Here is a 21,813-nt window from a genome sequence, read left to right on the forward strand (position 1 = left end):
ACGAGGGTCCCCATTGTGCATGAATTCATGCACCAGGACTCTAGTGATGCTATAAAAAAGAAGGAACTTTTGCCATTGGCAACAGCATAGATGGACCTGGAGAGCATTATGCTAAGTGAAATAAGCCAGTTAGAGAAAGATAAATATCACATGATCTCAATCCTTTGTGGAATATAATGAACAACATAAACTTATGAACCAAAATATGCAAAATTTGCCCCTTTTGTCTTTCTCACTTGGGTCTTACATTACCCACTAGATTTAGAGGATATGACATTGTGCATCAGTAACAAATAGGAAGACATCCTCTTTTTGCAGGATGCTATTCCTTCCCCCATTGCCTTTTAAAACTAAGTTTTCTAAGATCTTTGAGGATATCAAAAAGTGGTATTCAAAATATATATGAACCAAAGTTTACCATAATACTGGAGGAGAATAAAATCAATGAATTGTTAGTTAATGTGCAATTCTGGAAAATAAGTAATGCTTTCATAATTTCACATACAATCACTATAAAATCTTATAGCTAGAGGATATACCAGTAGATATATACTTGTGTTAGCCCCATATTTACTGATAACTGAAATGAAACCAAGGTTTAATGATCTGTCCAAAGTTCTTAAAGGTGCATTACCTAGCATTTTATGGCACCAAAAGAAAGGATATAATTTTATAATGCTGAATCAGATAAATAAACATAAAATCTCATCAAATTAATAGCATAAATTAAGTATAACTTTTGAAAAGTAATTTAATGCCTAGTGTAATGAGAGGTGGTATCCACTTTTCCTTATAAGGAGCATAATATCTCAATATTTTTCCAACTCAAAACTCAGTTTTCCTCTTTAGAGACAAATATTGAGTTTACTAGAGGCCCGGTGCACAAAAATTGGTGCACTTGCTTGGGGGGGGGGGGGCGGTCCCTCAGCCTAGCCTGAGCACTCTCACAGTCTTGGATCCCTTGGGGGATGTCCACCTGCTGGCTTAGGCCTGCACCCCGGGGGATCAGGCCTAAGCTGGCAGTCAGACATCCCTCTGGCAGCCTGGGAGCCCTTGGGGGATGTCCACTTGCCAGGGGGAGCAAGCCTAGCTGCAGTCGGACATCCTTAGCACTGCTGAGGATGCGGGATAGGCTCCCACCACCACCACTGTGCTGGCAGCTGGCAGTCTGGCTTGTGGCTGAGCAGAGCTCTCCCTGTGGGAGTGCACTGACTACTGGGGGTAGCTCCTGCATTGAGCATCTTCCCCCTGGTGGTCAGTGCGTATCATATTGACCAGTGATACCCAATCATTCTGCTGTTAGGGTAAATTTGCATATTACCCTTTTATTATATAGGATAGAGGCCTGGTGCATAGGTGGGGGCTGGCTGGTTTGCCCTGAAGGGTGTCCCCGATCAGGGTGGGGGTCCTGCTGGGGTGCCTAGCCTGCCTGGGTGAGGGGCTGGTGGCTGTTTGCAGGCTTTCCCAGCCCCCCAGAGGGGACCCACACCCCATGGGGGTGTGGCCAGCCTGGGTGAGGGCCTGAAAGCTCTTTTCAGGCTGGCCACGCCCCCCCGGCGACCCAAGCTCTCAGCCTCTCCTTTTTTCTTTTTTTTTTCCAGCAGGTATCTGGGATTTATTTATCTTCTATAATTGAAACTTTGTAGCCTTGAGTGGAGCCCAGGCCTGGCCAGGGAGGCTGGAAGCTTGGCTTCCTCCATTGCCGGGAGCAACCCAAGCCTCCTGCTCACTCCGGCTCTGTGGCCACCCGCTGCCATCTTTGTGATGGAGTGACAGAATGAGGGTTAATTTGCATATTACTCTTTTATTAGATACTAGAGACCCAGTGCATGAAATTCATGTGCAGGTACAGTTCCAAGGCCTCGCCTGTGATCAGGGCCACCTTCCCCAGCTGCCCGCAGCCAGCCCCAACTCCCACCGCCACCCACTCCCAGTTCCCTGTTCACCATCAGGTGATTAGTGCCTGATGGATGGGGGAAGGGACTGAGAGGTTGGCTGTTCCTGCCCGCTCGCCAGCCCCGCCCCTGCCGTGGGTGGCCATCAGGCAATTGGAGCCTGCTGGCCAGGGAAAGAGACCAAGAGGTAGTCAGTGTGCCTCGTAGTGACTGGTCCAGCGGTCATTCTGGTTGTTCTGCTGTTAGGGTGAATTTGCATTTTACCGTTTTATTATATAGGAGGATTGCAAATAATTTATGTGACCTATCTATATATATAAAATCCTAAGTGATCAAATGACTGAATGACTGAACAACCAGTCAACTGGTCACTATGATGTGCACTGACCAACAGGAGGCAGACACTCAACTCAGGAACTCTCCTTTGCTGGTCAGTGTGCTCCCACAGCCAACCTCCCATGGCCGGCCAACCTCCGGTGGCCCCTCCCCCTGGATGGCCAACCTCCTGTGGCCCCTCCCATGCCACTCAACCTCCCACATCCCTCCCCAGCCCTCATCATGCACTGGTGGGGTCCTTCAGCCTGGCCTGTGCCCTCTCAAAATCTGGGACCCCTCAAGAGATCTCAGAGATCTGGCTTCTGCCTGATCCTGCAGGCCAGGCCAAGAGACCCCATTGCTGCACGAATTCATGTACTGGGTTTCTAGTATGATAATAACATACATGTCAAAATGATAACTGCTCAAAGTGGGAATAGAGGGATCATACCACAACATAATAAAAGCCTTATATGACAAACCTACTGGCAATATCATATTCAATGGGCAAAAACTAAATACATTTCCCCTAAGAACAGGAACAAGACAGGGATGCCCGCTTTCACCACTCCTGTTCGACATAGTACTGGAAGTACTCGCCATAGCGATCAGACAAGAAGAAGGAATAAAAGGCACCCAAATTGAAAAAAAAGAACTAAAATTGTCATTATTCTCAGATGACATAACATTTTACATAGAAAAAACCCTAAAGACTCCATCAAATAACTATTACACTTACTAAATGATTTCAGCAATGTAGCAAGAAACAAAATTAATGCCAAGAAATCTATGGCATTTTTATATACTAATAGTGAATTTTCAGAAAGAGAGATTTAAAAAAGAACCTCATTTACCATTGCACCAAAAAATTAAGATACCTAGGAATAAACTTTACTAAGGAGGTAAAAGACCTGCACTCAGAAAACTACAGGACACTGAAAAAAGTGATAGAGGAAGACATGAACAGATGGAAGAACATATCATGTTCTTGGATTGGTAGAATCAACATTAAAATGTCCATACTACCCAAAGCAATCTATAGATTCAATGCACCCCCCCCTTAAAATACCAACAGCATATTTCACAGAACTAGAACAAACTCTCCAAAATTTCATCTGGAATAAAAAAAAGACCTCAAATAGCTGCAGCAATCCTTAGAAAAAAGAACAAAGTAGGAGGGATCTCAATACCAGATATCAATCAAGCTGTATTACAAATCCACTGTTCTCAACACTTCCTGGTACTGGCATAAGAACAGACATATAGACCAATGGAAGAGCATAGAAAACCCAGAAATCAACCCAAACCACTATGCTCAATGAATATTTGACAAAGGAGGCAAGAGCATACAATGGAGTCAAGACAGTCTCTTCAATAAATGGTGTTAGAAAAATTAGACAGATACATGCAAAAAATGAAACAAGACCACCAACTTACACTACACACAAAAATAATCTCAAAATGGATAAAGGACTTATGTAAACATAAGATAGGAAACCATAAAAATCTTAAGAGGAATCTACAGGCAGCAAAATATCAGACATATACTGAAGCAATATCTTCACCTATATAGCTAATAGGGCAATGGAAACTAAAGAAAAAATAAAAAAAATGGGACTACATCAAAATAAAAAGCTTCTGCACAGCAGAAGAAACCATCAACAAAACAACAGGAAAGCCCACTGCATGGGAGAACATATTTTCCAACCTTATGGTTTAATCTCCAACATTTACAGGGAACTCATACAGCTTAACAAAAGGAAGATAAACAATCCAATCAAAACATGGGAAACAGACCTAAATAGATACTTTTCAAAAGAGGACATACAGAAGGTCAAGAGACATGGAAACATGCTCAAATCATCGGAGAGATGCAAATCAAAATGACCGTCTCACACCTGTCAGAATAGCTATCATCAACAAATCAACAAATGACAAATGCTGGAGAGAATGCGGAGAAAAAGGAACCCTCCTTCATTGCTGGTGGGAATGCAGACTGGTGCAGCCACTGTGGAGAATAGTACGGAGTTTTCTCAACAAACAAAATGGAACTGCCATTTGACCCAGTGACCCCACTTCTAGGAATATATCCCAAGAAACTAGAAACACCACCAGAACCGATTTGGCTCAGTGGATAGAGTGTCGGCCTGCAGACTCAGGGGTCCCGGTTTGATTCCAGTCAGGGGCATGTACCTTGGTTGTGGGCACATCTCCAGTGGGGGGCATGCAGGAGGCAGCTGATCAATGTTTTTCTCTCATAGATATTTCTGGCTCTCTATCCCTCTCCCTTCCTCTCTGTGAAAAATCAATAAAATATATTTTAAAAAAAGAAACCAGAAACACTAATTAGAAAGGATATACGTACCCCTATGTTCATAGCAGCACAGTTTATAATAGCTAAGATTTGGAAACAGCCTAAGTGCTCATCAGGAGATGAGTGGATTAAAAAACTGGTACATCTACACAATGGAACACTATGCTGCTGTAAAAAGGAAGGAACTCCTACCATTTGTAACCGCATGAATGGAGCTGGAGAACATTATGATAAGCCAAATAAGTCAGACAGAGAAAGATAAATATCACATGATCTCACTCATTTGTGGATTATTATGAACAAAATAAACTGATGAACAAAAACAGATCCAGAGACAGAGAAGCATCGATCAGATGTTCAAACCTCAGAAGGAAGGTATGGGAGGGTGGGGTTAAAGGGGAGAAATCAACCAAAGGATTTGTATGCATGCATATAAGCATAACCAATGGACACAGACACCAGGGGGGTGAGGGCACGGGCATTGGGGGGGGGGTGTTGGAGGAATAAGGACATATATGTAATACCTTAATCAATAAAGAAAAATAAATAGTATTTTTTAAAAATAATAATTGCTATGCTTTTATTTTTGGAAGGTATTCTATCGTTGGTGTTCTATGGTTTTATGTATTTTAATCTTTCCATTACAATTCACATTCAACATTATTTGTATTAGTTTTAGTTGTGCAGCATAATAGTTAGACAATCAGATACTTTACAAAGTAATCCTCCTGATATTTCAATACTCATCTGACACCATTCATGCTTATTACAATATGATTGACTATATTCTCTATGCTGTACTTGACATCCCCGTGACTATTCTGTAACTACCAATTTGTACTTGTTGATCTCTTTACTTTTGACCCAGTCCACCGACCTCCTTCCCACTGGCATCCATCAGTTAGATCTCTGTTACCTATGACTCTGTTTTAAGTTTCTTAGATCATCTATTCTACTCTTTACATTCCACATATACTAATAAGTGAAATCAGATGGAACTTTCTGGAGACCAAGATCAACAGTAATTGATATAAATGTGAGGAGTCTGGCAGAAGGCTGACCAGAACTCCTTTTGATATTCACAGGATGAATATCTACATTTTGTTACCTGCTGCTGACTCAATGGCCTAAAGCAAAATCCCCCAAAACCTGACAATCTTAGTGTTTAATAAACAATTACCATTGATATGTCTGCTTGCATTCCTAAAAGCAATTGTGTTTTCTAGCTAATAAAAGCAGCTGGGAAAGGAGCAACGGGGAGAACTTGACTGCTATGGTTAAGTTGTCCTCTGGTTCCCCCGGTATTAAAAATAATATTTCATCTTGTGTATCATTTGTGCATCAGCTCTTCCTCCAAGCCTTTGAACCCAGGAAAGCCACACTGGCCATGGACTCTCGCAGAACTTATCTTTCTGTGTCTGATTTATTTCACTTAGCATAATACCTTCTAGGCCCATCCATGCTGTCACAATGGTAAGGTTTTGTTTTTTTATGGCAGTATCATACTTTATTAAACAACATAAAGGTTTGACTGAACAAACACATCTGAGAGTGGTGATAACAAATATACATGAAAGTATATATGTGTGTTATTAAAATTCTCAATAATATTCCAATGATTAGGTACAGTGCAGGTGGGTACTTCAAATTTGGGGGGACTGTGATGCAAAGTATATGAATAACCAGTATATTATACATGTGAAACTAATACAAAATAATATTGAACATAAACAATAACTAAAAAGTAAAATAAAATAAAAATATCTTTAAGTGTTCATATTGGAATTCTAAGTTCCAAGGTTTTCAGTAAAACATAGAAGATTGCACACACTATAGCACAAAAATAGATGAGTTTAGCTGGGGCTATTTGTTTATATCCCTTCTCTCAGTCATAGCTTCCTTCCATTTTATTGTTTCTGGGATGCAATTTATGGGTGTTTTTTTTTTTTTTTTAATTGCTTAAAGTATTACAAAGGGTATTACATATATGTCCATTTTATCCCCCCGCCCTAGACAGTCCCCTAGCCTCCCCTATCCCCCAGTGTCTTATGTCCATTGGTTATGCTTATATGCATGCATACAAGTCCTTCGGTTGATCTCTTATCCCCCTACCTCCTGCCCCCCAACCCTCCCCGGCCTTCCCGCTGCAGTTTGACAATCTGTTTGAGGCAGCTCTGCCTCTGTATCTATTATTGTTCAAAAGTTTATAATGGTCTCTATTATCCATGAATGAGTGAGATCATGTGGTATTTTTCCTTCATTGACTGGCTTATTTCACTTAACATAATGCTCTCCAGTTCCATCCATGACTTTGCAAATGGTAAGAGTCCCTTCCTTTTTAGAGCAGCATAGTATTCCATCGTGTAGATGTACCACAGTTTTCTAATCCATTCATCTACTGATGGGCACTTAGGCTGTTTCCAGATCTTAGCTATGGTGAATTGTGCTGCTATGAACATAGGGGTGCATATATCCTTTCAGATTGGTGTTTCTGGTTTCTTGGGATATATTCCTAGAAGTGGGATCACAGGGTCAAATGGGAGTTCCATTTTCAGTTTTTTAAGGAAACTCCATACTGTCTTCCATAGTGGTTGCACCAGTCTGCATTCCCACCAGCAATGCACAAGTGTTCCTTTTTCTCCACATCCTCTTATGGGTGTTTTTTAAGTTTATTTTGAAGAGAGCAGAAAGGAGAGGGATAGAAACATCGATGAGAGATAAACATTGATTGGCTGCCTCCTGCACACCCACTACTGCAAATCCAGCTATAACACAGGCATGTGTCTTGACCCTGAATCCAGACAGGAACCTCTTGGTTCATGGGTCAATGCTCAACCACTGAGTCACACCAGCCAGGCTATGGGATATAATTTATATTTAAGCCAATAGACTTAAAACAAAACAAAACCCTAGTGCTTATTACATTTTTTTCAGCAATCTCCTTTATACTTTCACTGGTTCAGAAGGTCACATGTACATAGCTAACTTAGTTTCCCAATTCATAGGGAAGACTGACAGAAAGACATAATTAAAAAACAAACTTGAGAATGTTTTCCTAAACTATTATTTAGTTGATAGAATCTACTTAAATATATAATTACATATTTAGACAAACTCATTTTATACACAAACTTTTTTTAGAAATGAAAAATGAGAATGGATCAGAGAATTGGTAAAGAGAACAAAAGCAAGTGAAATTCTACCTCTTTTTGAAGTTGAACTTTCTCTTTTTTCCAAGCCAGGCTCTCTAGTTTTACCATGTCTATGTCATTCTTAAGCCTTTATATATCTTGCTGTAGTTCTTCATTTACATACTAGAGGCTTGGTGCAAGAAAATCGTGCATGGGGGGTGGGGATCCCTCAGCCTGACCTGCAACCTCGCACAATCCAGGACCCCTCAGGAGATATCCGACTGCCTCATTGCCCCTAACCATTCTGCCTGCCTGCCTCATCACCCCTAACACCTCTGCCTGCCTGCCTGATTGGCCCTAACCATTTGCCTGCCTGCCTGACTGCCTCTAACCCCTCTGCCTGCCTGCCTGACTTCCGTTAACCACTTGCCTGCCTGTCTCATTGCCCCTAACCACTCTTCCTGCCTGCCTGATCACCTTGAACTGCTCATCTGCCTGCCTGTTCACCCCTAATCGCTAGCCTGCCTACCTCATTGCCCCTAACTGCTCACCTGCCTGCCTCATTGCCCCTAACCACCTCTTCCTTGGCCGCTGCTGCTGCGGCTTCATCTGGAAGGACGTCCAGAATGACATTCAGAAGGTTGTTCGGCTGTCCGGTGTAATTAGCATATTATTCTTTTATTATTATGGGTACTCCAGGTGTTCTGTCATTGTGCAGTGCAGAGGAACTCTCATCTTTTAATTTAGAGCCCATGCTTTTACAATAATTAGCACTGCAATTATCTGCACATAATGGCTTGTGGAACAAGTCTTGATTTGGCTTTGTTTCCTTATAAGTAACAGCAGACATGTCATGGCTTTTTAATTGAATCATTTCCACAGACAAGCCACAAATGAAGACTGCTTTTCAGATCACTAGACTGAGGTGTAGGTACAATGCCCAATTTCCATGAACAGGCCAACAGCAATGAAAACTCTACCAAGGCAGGCTCACCTAACACAATAACACACACAAGTGACATTCCAGGAGCACCTAGCTCAGGTGATCAGAAAGAATATGCCAATGAGCCTCACAAGACACCTAATACATAAGGCCATTAAACCAAGAATGTGAGGCAAAGCAGATCTACCCAATACACAGAAACAAGTACAGTGAGGCAGCTAAAATGTGGATAAAAAGAAACATAACCCAAATGAAAACAAAACAAAACAAACAAACAGAGAAATCCTCAGAAAAAAACACAAACTAAATAAAAGGAGGAAAGATGTGCACCAGATACAGAGTTCAAGAACATGGTTACAACGATGATCAAGGAATGTAGTGAGAACTTCAACAAAGAGATAGCAAGTATATAAAAGGACAAAGAAACCATATAAAATAACCACTCAGAAATAAAGTATATAATATCTGAAATGAAAAATACACTAGAAGGAATCAGTAGCAGATTAGATGAAGCAGAGAAGAGAATCTTTTTAAAAAAACACATTTGATTGATTTCAGAGAGAAAGGGGTAGGAAGAAAGAGATAAAAACATCAATGATGAGCCCTAGCTAGTTTGGCTCAGTGGATAGAGCATTGACTGAGGGTCCTGGGTTTGATTCCAGTCCATCCTCAGTAGGGGATGTGCAGGAGGCATCCAACCAATGATTTTCTCTCATCATTGATGTTTCTGTCTCACACTCCCTCTCCCTTCCTCTCTAAAATCAATAAAACTATTAAAAAAAAACAACCATCAATGATGAGAGAGAATCATTGATCATCTGCCTCCTGCTTGCCTCACATGCCTAATTTCCAATCCATGGTATTTGGGGTCATATTTTTTGTCATCTGCATAGCAAAGTCTTGGTCTCCTTTCACTTCAGACATAACTACTGGAGTCCTTACTTTTTTTATTTTCTGTATCATTATAAAAACTCTCCTCATTTTTGTTTAAAACATGTTCAGAGCCTGCAACCCTGGCATAGATCCTGACTTGGATCGAACCATGACCTCCTGGTTCAAAGTTTGACACTCAACCACTGAGCCATGCCAGCTGGGTGAAAATAGAATCTTTGATTTAGAAGACAAGATAGCAGGTAATATCCCATTATTGCAGGAAAAAAATATTTTTAAATGAAGCTAGTTTCAAAGACTTCTGTGACAACACAAAGTATAGCAACATCCACATTATAGGAGCACCAGAAGGAGGAGATAGGGAGGAGATAGGAGATAGTGTTGACCCAGGAAACAAGAGGTCACTGGTTTGATTCCTTTTCATGGCACATGCCCATGTTGTGGGCCCAATCCCCTGCAGGGAACATAAAAGAGTCAGAGGATTGATGTTTCTCTCTCATCAATGTTTATATATCTCTGTCCCTCTCCCTTCCTCTCTCTCTAAAATCATTTTCTCCAACCACAATGGTACCAAACTAGAAATCAATTACCAAATTAACGCTGAAAACACACAAACACATGGAGGGTAAATAACCTGTTACTAAAAACTGAATGGGTTAACAATGAGATCAAAGAGGAAATCAAAAGATACCTAGAGACAAATGAAATAAGAATATGACAACCCAAAATCTATGGGACATATGAAAGCAACCTTAAGAGGGAACTTCACAACAATATAGGCCTACCTCAAGAAACAGGAAAATTAACAATGTAACCTTTCACCAGGAAACATGTTTTAAATGAGTCTATTGGATTGTTTTAAAAGGGGTGACATGATCTTCATTTGACTGATTGATTGATTATGACAGTATTCTTTTTTTAGTGATTAAAGTTCACCAAACATAAAGTAAACCAGTAAAAACTTCAGTAGCATTTGCCACATGTACCATGCTATGCCATGATCACCTCTATTTAGTTCCAAAACCTTTCAATCTCTCTAGAAGGGAACCTCATTCCCATGAAATAGAGACTCCCCATCCCCCCTACCCAAGTCTCTGACAACCACTTGTTAGATTGATTTGTCTCTCTATGGACCCACCTTTTTGTGGACATTGTATATAAAAAGAACCATGCAATAAAATAAATATATTTTCCGCTCTGGCCTGTGGGGCTTGGTGGTTGGAGTGTTGTCCCATGCATGGAAGGGTCACTGGTTCAATTCCCAGTCAAGGCATATACACAGATTGTCAGTTCATTCCCATGATTGGCCATGCAATGTTTCTCTCTCACATCAATGTTTCTCTTTCTCTCTCTCTCCCAGTCCCTTCCTCTCTCTCTATAATCAATTCAAAACATATTTCCTCACTGAAGGATTTAACAATAATATGACTAATTTTGCCTTACAAACATAAAACAGTGATAGGGAAGCCACTAGGAAACTTTAGGAGTAAATGATACACATAATTCAATTCAGAACAGGAAAATTAATTTCACAAGAGATCACTTTACCTTCAAGTCTTTATGGTCGGATGTAGGGCATGAATCAATAATGCGAGATTTGTAGTAAAATATACAACAGAAATGAGTGAATCCATTTCTTTGAAAAAACAACAAAACAATTTAAGTGAAAAATCAGCTATCTATATATCAAATAAAGATTCTTAATATAATTAACACTGGGCCTTAGAGTTTTTTTTGTTTTTGTTTTTTTTAAAAAAAAACACTTTCCATTATCTATTTCTGCTGCTACCTCTCCCAACCTGTGAGCTATTTAATGAAGACACACTCTGCCTGAGACTAATTTGTTTTCACCAATTAATGGCGGACATAACTTTTATTCCCTAAACTGGAACACATTTGATGACCTGAGTCAAGGTAAGAAGATACACTGTCCCTTCCTCATCATCTGTCTCTGGTTCAAAGACTAAACGATGTCAGTCAAAAATGGCAGTCTTGCTTCTTTAGCATGGAAACCACCTATTAAGGAGAACCCATTCCTTCCTTTTACCTTAAAACTATACAGGAGGTTGAATGTTATATGTCCTGCAATGGTTAAATGTTATATGTCCAAATGTCAAAAAACAAATGCTTATGTTGCTACCTTCCCACTCCCAGATCACCCTTCTGCAGGCTCCAGAACATTTACATCTTCAGCTTATGAGGGCACAGACTCCTGAAACAAGGGTGGGAGCCCAGCGTGGGGTTGAGACCACATGCTCCTCAGAGGGACCATTGCCCTGAGACATGCCTCTCAGCCACCACACGTAGATGTGGGGCCAGCCCTTTTGGAATCTCTGTCCTTCCTGCCAGTGTAGCTGAGGCATCTTCGGTAGATCCTTGGGTATAAGACTAATGTTCAGCTAGTCTTCAGGTTGGTGGTTATGTAATTTAGTTGTCATTCCAATTTGGCCCAGGGAGGAGGTGAGTGTAACTTTCACCTCTTTTGCCTCCATCTTGGAGCACCCCTAACAAATTCTGCCCTTTAGGGGCTCACTGTTAGGATATGGTGAGGTGAAATATTTTAAGTGAGGAAGGAAGCGTCTGTAATGTTAAAATTCAGCTAGTAATTTAATTTTGATAGATTTAACACGTAATAAATTGTATAATTCCAATAGTGCCAAAATTAGGTGTGAGGGTTCATATTTTCATTTTTATTTAGACCAAGGCAAGTTATTATTATTCTTGACTTCTTAGTTTCAATCCTGTGATTGGAAGTAACTAAACATAGATTAAGAATCCTAACAGTTAAATTTTAATTATATTCTAACTTATCTTTGTCCATACTTGATTACTCATGGATAAATTATTTCAAAAACACATACCCCAACAGCAAAGACATCTGAAAATCAAAGCAAGCATATTCATCTTCCACCTTTGCATTTAGAAAAAAATGTCTCAAGAATCACAAATAAATAGGGCATGTGACAAAGAGGATACATCGTCATATTCAGGACACCCTTCTGTGCAAAAGGATGAGGAAATGTGCATCAGACAAGGCACATTAGAGCAGAGGAAGAACTTACAACTTCCCAAAGATGAGTCACAGCAGAGGTCACATGAATTTTCTGTAAAATTCAAAATGGCTGAGTGCCCTGAGGAAGAGCCACTACGTGATAACTCTAAAGAAGGAGCAAGCTTAAGACAAAGGCCTTCTAACTTGACAGGTAAAATGCTTGATTGTGAGGGGAAAGATGCATTTGGAAAGTCTGTCTCTGCAGCATTACAAACATTTCCTGAAGGAGAAGAAACCTCTCTCATAATTGTTCCTCCATCTCAAGCAGACCCTGGGTCCCTGGTAGACTCCCCCTGGTCATCTTCTGAAAACGATCACAATGCCCTGAGGACCAGAGCCTGGAAGAGGAGCTCACAGGACATCTGGCTGTGAAAATCAGCGGGGCTTCTGCCCTCCCGGAAGAGGTGGGAGTCTGCTAGGAACCCAGGAGCCCTCTTAAAGGTCTGGTACACAAGGTCCCACCACTCAGCCTGGGCCTGTGAAGAAAGGGTGGCTCAGAGTGCACTGGGAGTCATGTGAGGAGAGACTGCTTTGTGTGGCTCTGGGAGAGAGCTGAGGGGATGGACTCTGGGTGCCCTCCCTGTGCTGAGTCCCTCTCCCAGATGCCATCACCCCTGTGCCAAGCCCTCCCTTCCTTATCGCCTCAGCCTGGGGAATGTACATCCTGAACCTTGTCCCCGACCCTGTGAGCGATACAGGGCAAAGGAGCCCGCTGCCAGGGCCCACGGTGTAGCCAGAGGTCCTCAGACTTTTTAAACAGGGGACCAGTTCACTGTCCCTCAGACATTCCACACATGCGCACCGCAGGCCCAGGACGAGTCGGCCGCTAAGCAGGACAGGCAGCGGCGGCAAAAACACCCGGCGGGCCGGATGAATGTTCTCAGCGGCCGCATGTGGCCCGCGGGCCGTGGTTTGAGGACGCCTGGTGTAGACTTTCATGGAGGTCTCTTAAGGAGGTCGGGATGGACTCGGGGTGTCAGGGACTGAGTTGTGTGATTGGTTTGGGGCTTTCATCCCCTTGCTGGTCTAACTGAGGCCACCATTCCAGTGCTGAGCCCTCTCTTCCCACAGCCAAGTCTTGGTCCCTGGGGCCTGAGGAATTCTGCTGGCCCCACCCTAATGACTCCCTGAGGCCCCTCAAACACAAAGGTCCACAGGTCCCCGGTGGGTGATAACTGGCATTTGTGTACCTGGGACTTGTGCTGACTGGCCTCATACCGAAAAATGAAGCCAAGTTTGAATCTGCAGCAACATGGTAAACACCACTGGCACCTACCTGATGACTCACTTACCTCATGCAGCTCACATACCAACAGGAGCTCTTTCAGTGACTGACCCCAACAGAAAGCTGGTAGGTGGAGGGGGATCTCGGAGTGACTTGGGCTTTTTGCTCAGCTGCCCCATGGGGGTGGTGCTGGTAGAAGGAGGCATTGCTCTGCAGCTTGGCCCCTCCCAGGCGCACCCAGGCCCAGCAGAGGCAGTCACAAGCTGGATCGCTTTGTAGCTCCACACAGGTAGCCCAGGGGAAATCACAGGCAGAGACTGACATTGACTTGCAAGAGAGTCCCTCCCAAGAGGCTCCAGAACCAACACACTCAGTGGGGGGCTTCAGAGCATGAACCAATTAGAACAAGCAGAACACCCAAACAGAAATCTGGGCAGGCACCCCACCCAGCTGGACTGAATTACTTGACATGGGGTCAGTCTTTGAACAGCAGCTTGTATACTGAGTGTAGCAGCATGAGGATCAACCCCAATTAGCTGATGTGCTTCCCATGTACACAGAGGGTTGGGCAGGGGAAGGACTAGATGTCACATCAGTAATGGAGTTGGGTAACACGCCTAAGTAATGAGTGAATCACTCAGACTCCATTTAGTTTGTTTGCCAGGGAAATAGAGAGCTCCTTTTTTTTTTTTTTTTTTTTTTTTTTTTTTTTTTTTTTTTTTCATTTGAGCCCACCCTAGGACTCAAGGGTACCTAAGTCCCACTCTGTGAGTCAGAGTTCAGGTTGATGAGACCACAGTCCTATTTGTGATCAAAAGAATCATTCCAGTGGCTCCAATGTTTTAAATATCTTTGTAAAGAAACCCTGAATGGTGCTATTTCCTTCTATTAAACAAACGAATAGAAAAGCAGCAATCTCTTCAGGACTTCCTTGAGCCTCATGTTTTAATCTGCCTTTCTAGAGAACTCCCAACATCCTATGGCCTTCCTTATTAAAACTTACCTTTAACTTGTCACAAACCCCAATATTCTCATCTTCAATCCCAACCTAGTGTTATTCCTCTTGACACTTAGGATTCTCCTGCTAATTCCATTTTTACCCTCTATTGACTGTGTTCAATACCACTCCCCATATTTCTATTATGAAACTCTCCTACAGATTGATAAAGAAGGTAGTGTATTACACTTAGCAACCTGAATTTATAAGTCAGTTTCACCACCTTATATATCCCAGTGAGTCACTTTAACCTCTTTTCATTTCCAGTATTCTATGCCAACAATCAGTTAGCCATGATATTAAACACAGGTTGAATAGCTACAGGCAGTTTTGTTTAATTAATTACTAGGCTTCCTTAAACTACTGAAATTCTATGTGCCTTTGATTCTGTCTATAGAAAAATGGAGAACACCATAGCTGGCAGCATTGGAAAAAAAAAAAAACAACACAATGAAAGAAACACTAAAAAAAGCAGAGAATAAAATAAAATAAATCAAGAACTTATGGAAGAGGGAAAAAGACTATAGGATCAAGGAAAATACCTCATACAACTAGGCAAAGGTCGTAGCCTAAAGAGAAAGCCAGACTGGGAAGTCAGTAAATAGAGGAATCAATTAGGAATATCCTCTAAATACACGCTGAATTTAGTTAATATAACATGAACTATACATAGATATTCTTTACTTGCAGATAAGTACAGTGGAGCCTTGACTTATGGGTGTCCCGACTAACGAGTTTTTCAAGATATGAGCCGTCTCTTGGCCGATTTTTTGCTTTGAGTTGCGAGCTAAAATTTGGGTTATAAGCCAGCTTCAGATACCCCACTGCTAGTTGGCGCAGCGAATGTCAGAGTGAACGCCACAGTGAACGCCACAACATCAGCCCAGCACCATGTGTCTCACTCGTTCACAATTGATTTCACATACGAGTAATGTGAGTTATTAGCTCCATCATGGAACGAATTAAACTCGTAAGTCAAGGCCCCACTGTAATTCATTCCAAGAAGAATAGATATCGTTTTACCTAACAACACTTGACTGATGAGGCCTTGCTTAGGCACAACCTTTGGTTCTGTGACCATAGCTAACTGAGAAGGGCCCTAAAAGCTTTGGTATGAAGAGCAAGGTCCTATTTACCACTACAATTGTCAAGGAGAGTAAGATAAATGCTTAGATTAATTAAGCCTCTTAGAAAATCTCTAAATCAGAGTTAACACACAATCAGACTTCACTTTCTGAGTTGGTCTGATTCACATTTATATCTCAATGCCAGCACTACATAGGAACTTATCAGTGTATGTTGAGGGACAAAAGAATAGATTGGGGAGTCAAACAGGTTGACAGTCAAATCATGGGTTGGCCACTTGCTAACTATAGAATCATGGGTCAATTCATCCACCTCCCTGAATTATAGTTGCCTCATGAATAAAAAGTAGGCTACAATACACAGCTACATTGACAGCTATTGTGATGATTATATAACACAGGTTATATAAATATAGGGTCTAGCACACAGTAGAACACTATAGAACTTTTAGTTTCTTTTCTCTGCTTTCCCTTAGGTAACGTATAGTTTTTAAAAACCCATAAAATCCTACCTGCGTAAAGAGTCTTCTTCAGAGAGCTCATACTCTATTAAGGAAAAAAGTAAAATACATTTTAAAACAATAGAAAAATACAAGACACTAAAAGTATCAGAGTAATGCTTTGTTATAAACTATTCCTTTAGGACAGGGATGGGCAAACTTTTTGACTTGAGGGCCACAATGGGTTCTTAAACTGGACCGGAGGGCCAGAAGAAAAGCATGGAGTGTTTGTGTGAACTAATATAAATTTAAAGTAATCATCATTACATAAAAGGGTATGGTCTTTTTTTTTTTTTTTTTTTTAGTTTTATTCATTTCAAATGGGCTGGATCTGGCCCGCGGGCCGTAGTTTGCCCACGGCTGCTTTAGGACCACACACAAAGACTATACCAGAGGGACTATTAATCATATTATTGGTAGGCCATTAACAACACTTACTTTCTCCTTTTAAATATATCAAATCCAAGAATAAAAGAGAATGGGCTCTTTCAACATTTGATACCTACCTATCAACTGCTATTTACAATGAACATAATCCCAATCAAATCCCATAAGGCTGACAGAAAATGGCAACATTAGTAGAAGCAGAATCCTATATAATAAAACCTAATATGCTAAATGTCTGGTAGTCCGGTCAACTGTTCAACCAATCAAAGCATAATATGCTAATGATATGCTGATGCAGCTCAACTTCTCGCTATGACATGCACTGGCCACCAGGGGGCAGACACTCTGACCAATAGGTAGCTTGTTTCAGGGGTCCGGACTATTAGGAATGAGTGAGATGGGCCAGACACTCCCTGGAGCCCTCCCGAGGTCCCTCCCAGCCCTGATTATGTACAGGTGGTGTCTCTTGGCCTGGCCTGCACCCTCTCATAATCCAGGACCTCTTGGGGGATGTTAGAGAGGCAGTTTCGACCCAATCCTGCAGGCCACTCCACTCAGGAGGGTACCAGATGCAGGGCTCAGGGGTGGCAAGCACTGCTGTTGGAGTACGAGCCTCTCTGGATAGGGAATAACTGGGCGCAAGCCCACGGCCGGCACAGTGGGCCAGTATGCGTGGGAGTGGCAGGTAGGAGCTACAGGCAGAGTTGGACTGCGGGTTTCAGCCTGATCCCCGCAGGCCACCCAAAGGGACTCCTCCTGTGCATGAATATGTGCACAGGGCCTCTAGTCATAGAATAACAATGTCAAACTTAAATAGCATTAGTTTTCTGGACTCCTTCCCTTAGGAGCAGTTTCATGAGAGTACACTTATTTTGTGTAACACAGTATGACTTCTCCAGCTCTTCAGTGAATACAGCCAGTTTAGGATGGAATACTCCATCAAAAGGAAGCTTGGTCACTAGACTCTACACCTTCTAGCACAGCAAAACATAGGAAGCAGACTCTTTCTGGCTCCATTTCCAATCTATAATAATAAAAGCGTAGTATGCTAATTAGACTGGACATCCAGACGTACCTCCAGATGACCTTTGGGGTGAAGCCGTGGGGCCTGTGGCCGAGGCAGAGGCTGCTGTTGTGGCGGGCTGGGGCCGAGGCAGCCTCCACAGCGGTGGGAGCCGGACCCATTGCACCAATTTCATGCATCGAGACTCTAGTTGCAAGATAAGTAGGAGAGATTTTGTGAGTCCAATTTGATAAAGTAGAACCCATGAGACTATTTCCTTCCATTGCTACAATGTATCTGTCCCCAGCTCATAGAGCAGGGTGGTCCAGACAGTCAGTGCTCTGCAGTAGAGCGTGAGGTCATTTTTCTCAACCCTCAACATTAGGTGGCAAATGCCTACAGAAATCATTCTCTTTCAGCTTGTACTGCAGATGTCATCATAGCCTATGCTGATGAACAACAACAACAAACCACAAAGTTCAAAGAACATCTTGGATAACTACATCCAGTTACATTAGCATTTTAATTTTTTAATCAAAAAGATACCCACTGCATAATTCCTGCTGTACAACACTCAGGAAAATATAAAACTATGGAGACAGTAAAAAAAAAAAAAAAAAAGTTCAGTGGTTTCCAAGGGTTAGGGAGAAGGTAGGAATGAATAAGCAGAGCAGGGAGAATTTTTAGGACAATGAAACAATTCTATACGATACTCTTGACTGTGCATATGTGTCATCATACATTTGTCAAAGCCCATAGAATGTACAACACCAAGTGTGAATCTTAAGGTAAACTATGGGCTTTCGTTGATAATGATGTGTCAATGCACGTCCATCCGTTGTAATAACTGTTCCTCTCTGGTGCAGGAAGTCAAAAATGAGCAAGGCTGTGTGTGTAGGGGCTGTGGGGTTGATGTGAACTCTGTACATTCAGCTCAATGTTGCTGTGCATCTAAAACAGCTTAAAAAATAAGGCTTATTAATTTTTCTTTAAAAATGTATCCGTTGAATCTGCTATTAATATATATCAACATATTAATGCTATTGTCAACACAAATAAAAAGTGATTTTTTATTTGTAATTAAAAGGCACTTTTTATTCTAATTTTAAATCACAAATTATTATGCTGATTTTATCTAAAAATTATCTTGAAACGGTAATTGGATAAAAAGAAAAGTTTATCATTCCCTAATACTGCAATAGTAATTTATGTACAAATACCTGTTAAATACTCACCAAGAGTCACAAATGTAGTCAGCATTGAAGGCAATTATGGATGATGCGACTGAAACTAGTGCCATGTTATATTACTTGCTTTTAAAATAAAATTGTAGGTGAGCGCCAAAGATTCAGTCAGGGCTACACCTGCTGTGCAGAAACATTTCATGCAGCAGGCTCAAGTCTGCTATCCTTAGAAAGTCCTGCTTACACACATCGCCTTCAGTTGGTGTCTGAAAATCTGAATCCGAGCAGGGTTTTCACATTTTTTAAATTGATAATAGAGGCTCCCTGTGCCTAAACACTTTGTACAACCAACGGTGTTCATGCTGAACACTGGCTTTCCTTTTGGAAATCTGGAATTTTGGTACATACTGTGGGGAAGATGCCTATGTGGTTAGCATGACATAAAAACCTTGGCACTGAGTCTAACCAGACTGGTAGATGACACAGTTCACGTGTGTTGTCAGAATTTGACCCTGGAGTAATGAAGACCTCCTGGAAACTCCACAGGGAGAGAACTCTTGGAAGCTTGTGCCTGGTGTCCTCCACCCTTTGTCACACACACACCTTTCCTCTTGGCTGGTTTTACTTTGGTCTTTCCCTGTAATAAACCTCAGGTATGAGCACCGCTATATGCTGAGTCCTATAAATCTCTCTAGTGAACAAGCAAACTTAGGTGTGGGTTTCAGATCTTTAACAAAACTGCATTATGTGAAATCGTTATTATTTGATTTGAGGTGTTATACACAATTACAGCCAGAAGCTGGTTGCACAGAATACCTGTCTTTGGTTTTGTTTTGCTCAGTGCTTGTTTTGGAGATTCCTGTAGATCTGTAACTATTGGAAAAAAGGTATAGAAAGGGATAAATAGAACAACTATGTCAGAAAACAATGTGAAACAAGCAACAACCCTATTTACTCAGAATAGAAAATACAGAGCCCTAATGATTGGCAACATGTTCTATAACATGGAAGTTCCGCTCAAGAAAAGGAAAACATCACACTGACAATTTTCTTCAACTAAGCAGGGCTTAATTTCTTTTTAGAATAGTTGTGAATCAATCAAGTAACTGTGATAACTACAGAAAAACAATAATTACCATATTAGTATAATAGCATCCTTGTGCTTACAGAATTCTTTCCTAATTTGTTCCTAATTTATTATAAAACTTAAATCATGGTTCACCTATTTAAGGCGGTTATTGGCAGGCCAAGTCAAAGTCAAAGAAATTGTATCCAAAATGTAGGGCTATCCAGGGATATTCCACCAAACTCAGCATGTATGGAGACTTACTGCTCTTTCCAGCGGAACTGTTGCTCTTTTCTGCTCATAGGAAAAGTCCTATTCTCCATGTCCGACCTGAATGCCAGTGCACTGCCTGAAAACCTGTCAGTCACCTTAGATTTCTTTCTCCTCGCCACTGTTTACATGCAATCACCAGGAAATCGTATGAACTTAGCCTCCTACTGTCTCCACTTACTTTGCTACTGTCAACTGCTCTAGTCAAACATGGGCTCTTAAGAAATGGCTCTCCTAGGGAGGGAAATACCACCAACCATTATTGTTCCATCTTAAATTAATTAGATTTATTAAGCAGAAAAAGAGAGAAAGACATAGACCTAGAAAAAAACCAACATTTCAAATGGAGTAAATACAGCTTCCTGACTCATTTCTGCACGGATGGGTGAAAACTTCAGAATGGACTGATGCTAGTCCAAGGAGGCAAAATCTTCCCTCGTCTCCACGTTTCTTTATGTGGTTTCCTTCTATGAACCCACTACATGAGGGGTCAGTCAGCAAAGGAGGGCCCACAGGCCAAATACAAGCCGCCGTCTGGTTTTACAAATAAAGTCTCACTGGAACACAGCCATGCCTGTTCACTTACAGGTTCTCTAGGACCGCCCTCACACCACAATGGCAGACTTGAGTAGATGTGGCAGAACACATGGCCTAAAATCAGGCCCTTTACAGAAAAAGCCTGCTGATCCCTCCGTCCTACCACAACCAGAGGGCCCTAATCAAATCTAATCTTGTTCCTCTTCTGCTCAAAACTCCCATGAATCCCTGCAGTAAGCAGCGCTGGTTCCCCACCTCAGTCTTCATTCTTGCTGGACAACTACAACTGTATTTGGACATTTCCTGTCCTGATACGCAAAGAAGGTGGTGTCTCCCCAGCTCCAAAAAGGGAAATGATTATACTAAGCTCATCACAGTACCTAGTTTATCAATAACTGGTTTAGGAATGAGCACGTGATGTAACTCAGGCCTATAAAACTTTACTCTAAAGTGGTTCTCAACTTGTGGGTCACGACCCCTTTGGGGTCGAATGACCCTTTCACAGGGGTCGCCTAAGACCATCGGAAAACACATATATAATTACATATTGTTTTTGTGATTAATCACTATGCTTTAATTATGTTCAATTTATAACAATGAAAATACATCCTGCATATCAGATATTTACATTACGATTCATAACAGTAGAGAAATTACAGTTATGAAGTAGCAACGAAAATAATTTTATGGTTGGGGGTCACCACAACATGAGGAACTGGATTAAAGGGTCTCGGCATCAGGAAGGTTGAGAACCACTGCTAGAGGAAGTCAACTGAAAGTCTGTCCATTTTCTCCCTATTTACAAGAAACACATAGTCCAGGCCAGTGAGGTTCAGAGGCTTGAACATTGTCCCATGCACCAAGAGGTCGCTGGTTCTATTCCCACTCAGGCCACATGGGTTGCAGGCCTGATACCCAGAAGGGGTGGGCAGTAGGCATCAGATCAATGTGATGGTTCTCATTGCTATTTCCATCTCTCTCTCCCTTTCCTATCCTCTCTCACTAAATATCAATAACA

At 41.6% G+C, this 21,813-nt stretch overlaps 1 protein-coding gene across 1 annotated transcript in view; it reads right to left on the bottom strand.

The window, feature by feature from the left end:
* Window positions 1-21,813, bottom strand: part of LOC308523134 (ankyrin repeat domain-containing protein 26-like) — a 76,586-nt gene that overhangs the window by 46,623 nt on the left and 8,150 nt on the right. The window contains exons 6-9 of the mRNA XM_081096819.1: window positions 19,739-19,795; window positions 17,811-17,945; window positions 16,361-16,394; window positions 11,038-11,125 (exon numbers count right to left, since the gene is read on the bottom strand). Of these exons, the coding sequence (XP_080952945.1) occupies window positions 11,038-11,125; window positions 16,361-16,394; window positions 17,811-17,945; window positions 19,739-19,795 (314 nt within the window). The remainder of the gene's footprint in view (window positions 1-11,037; window positions 11,126-16,360; window positions 16,395-17,810; window positions 17,946-19,738; window positions 19,796-21,813) is intronic.

The sequence above is a fragment of the Myotis nattereri genome (assembly GCF_964212035.1).
Source record: "Myotis nattereri genome assembly, chromosome: 1".
NCBI classification, from domain to species: Eukaryota; Metazoa; Chordata; class Mammalia; order Chiroptera; family Vespertilionidae; genus Myotis; species Myotis nattereri.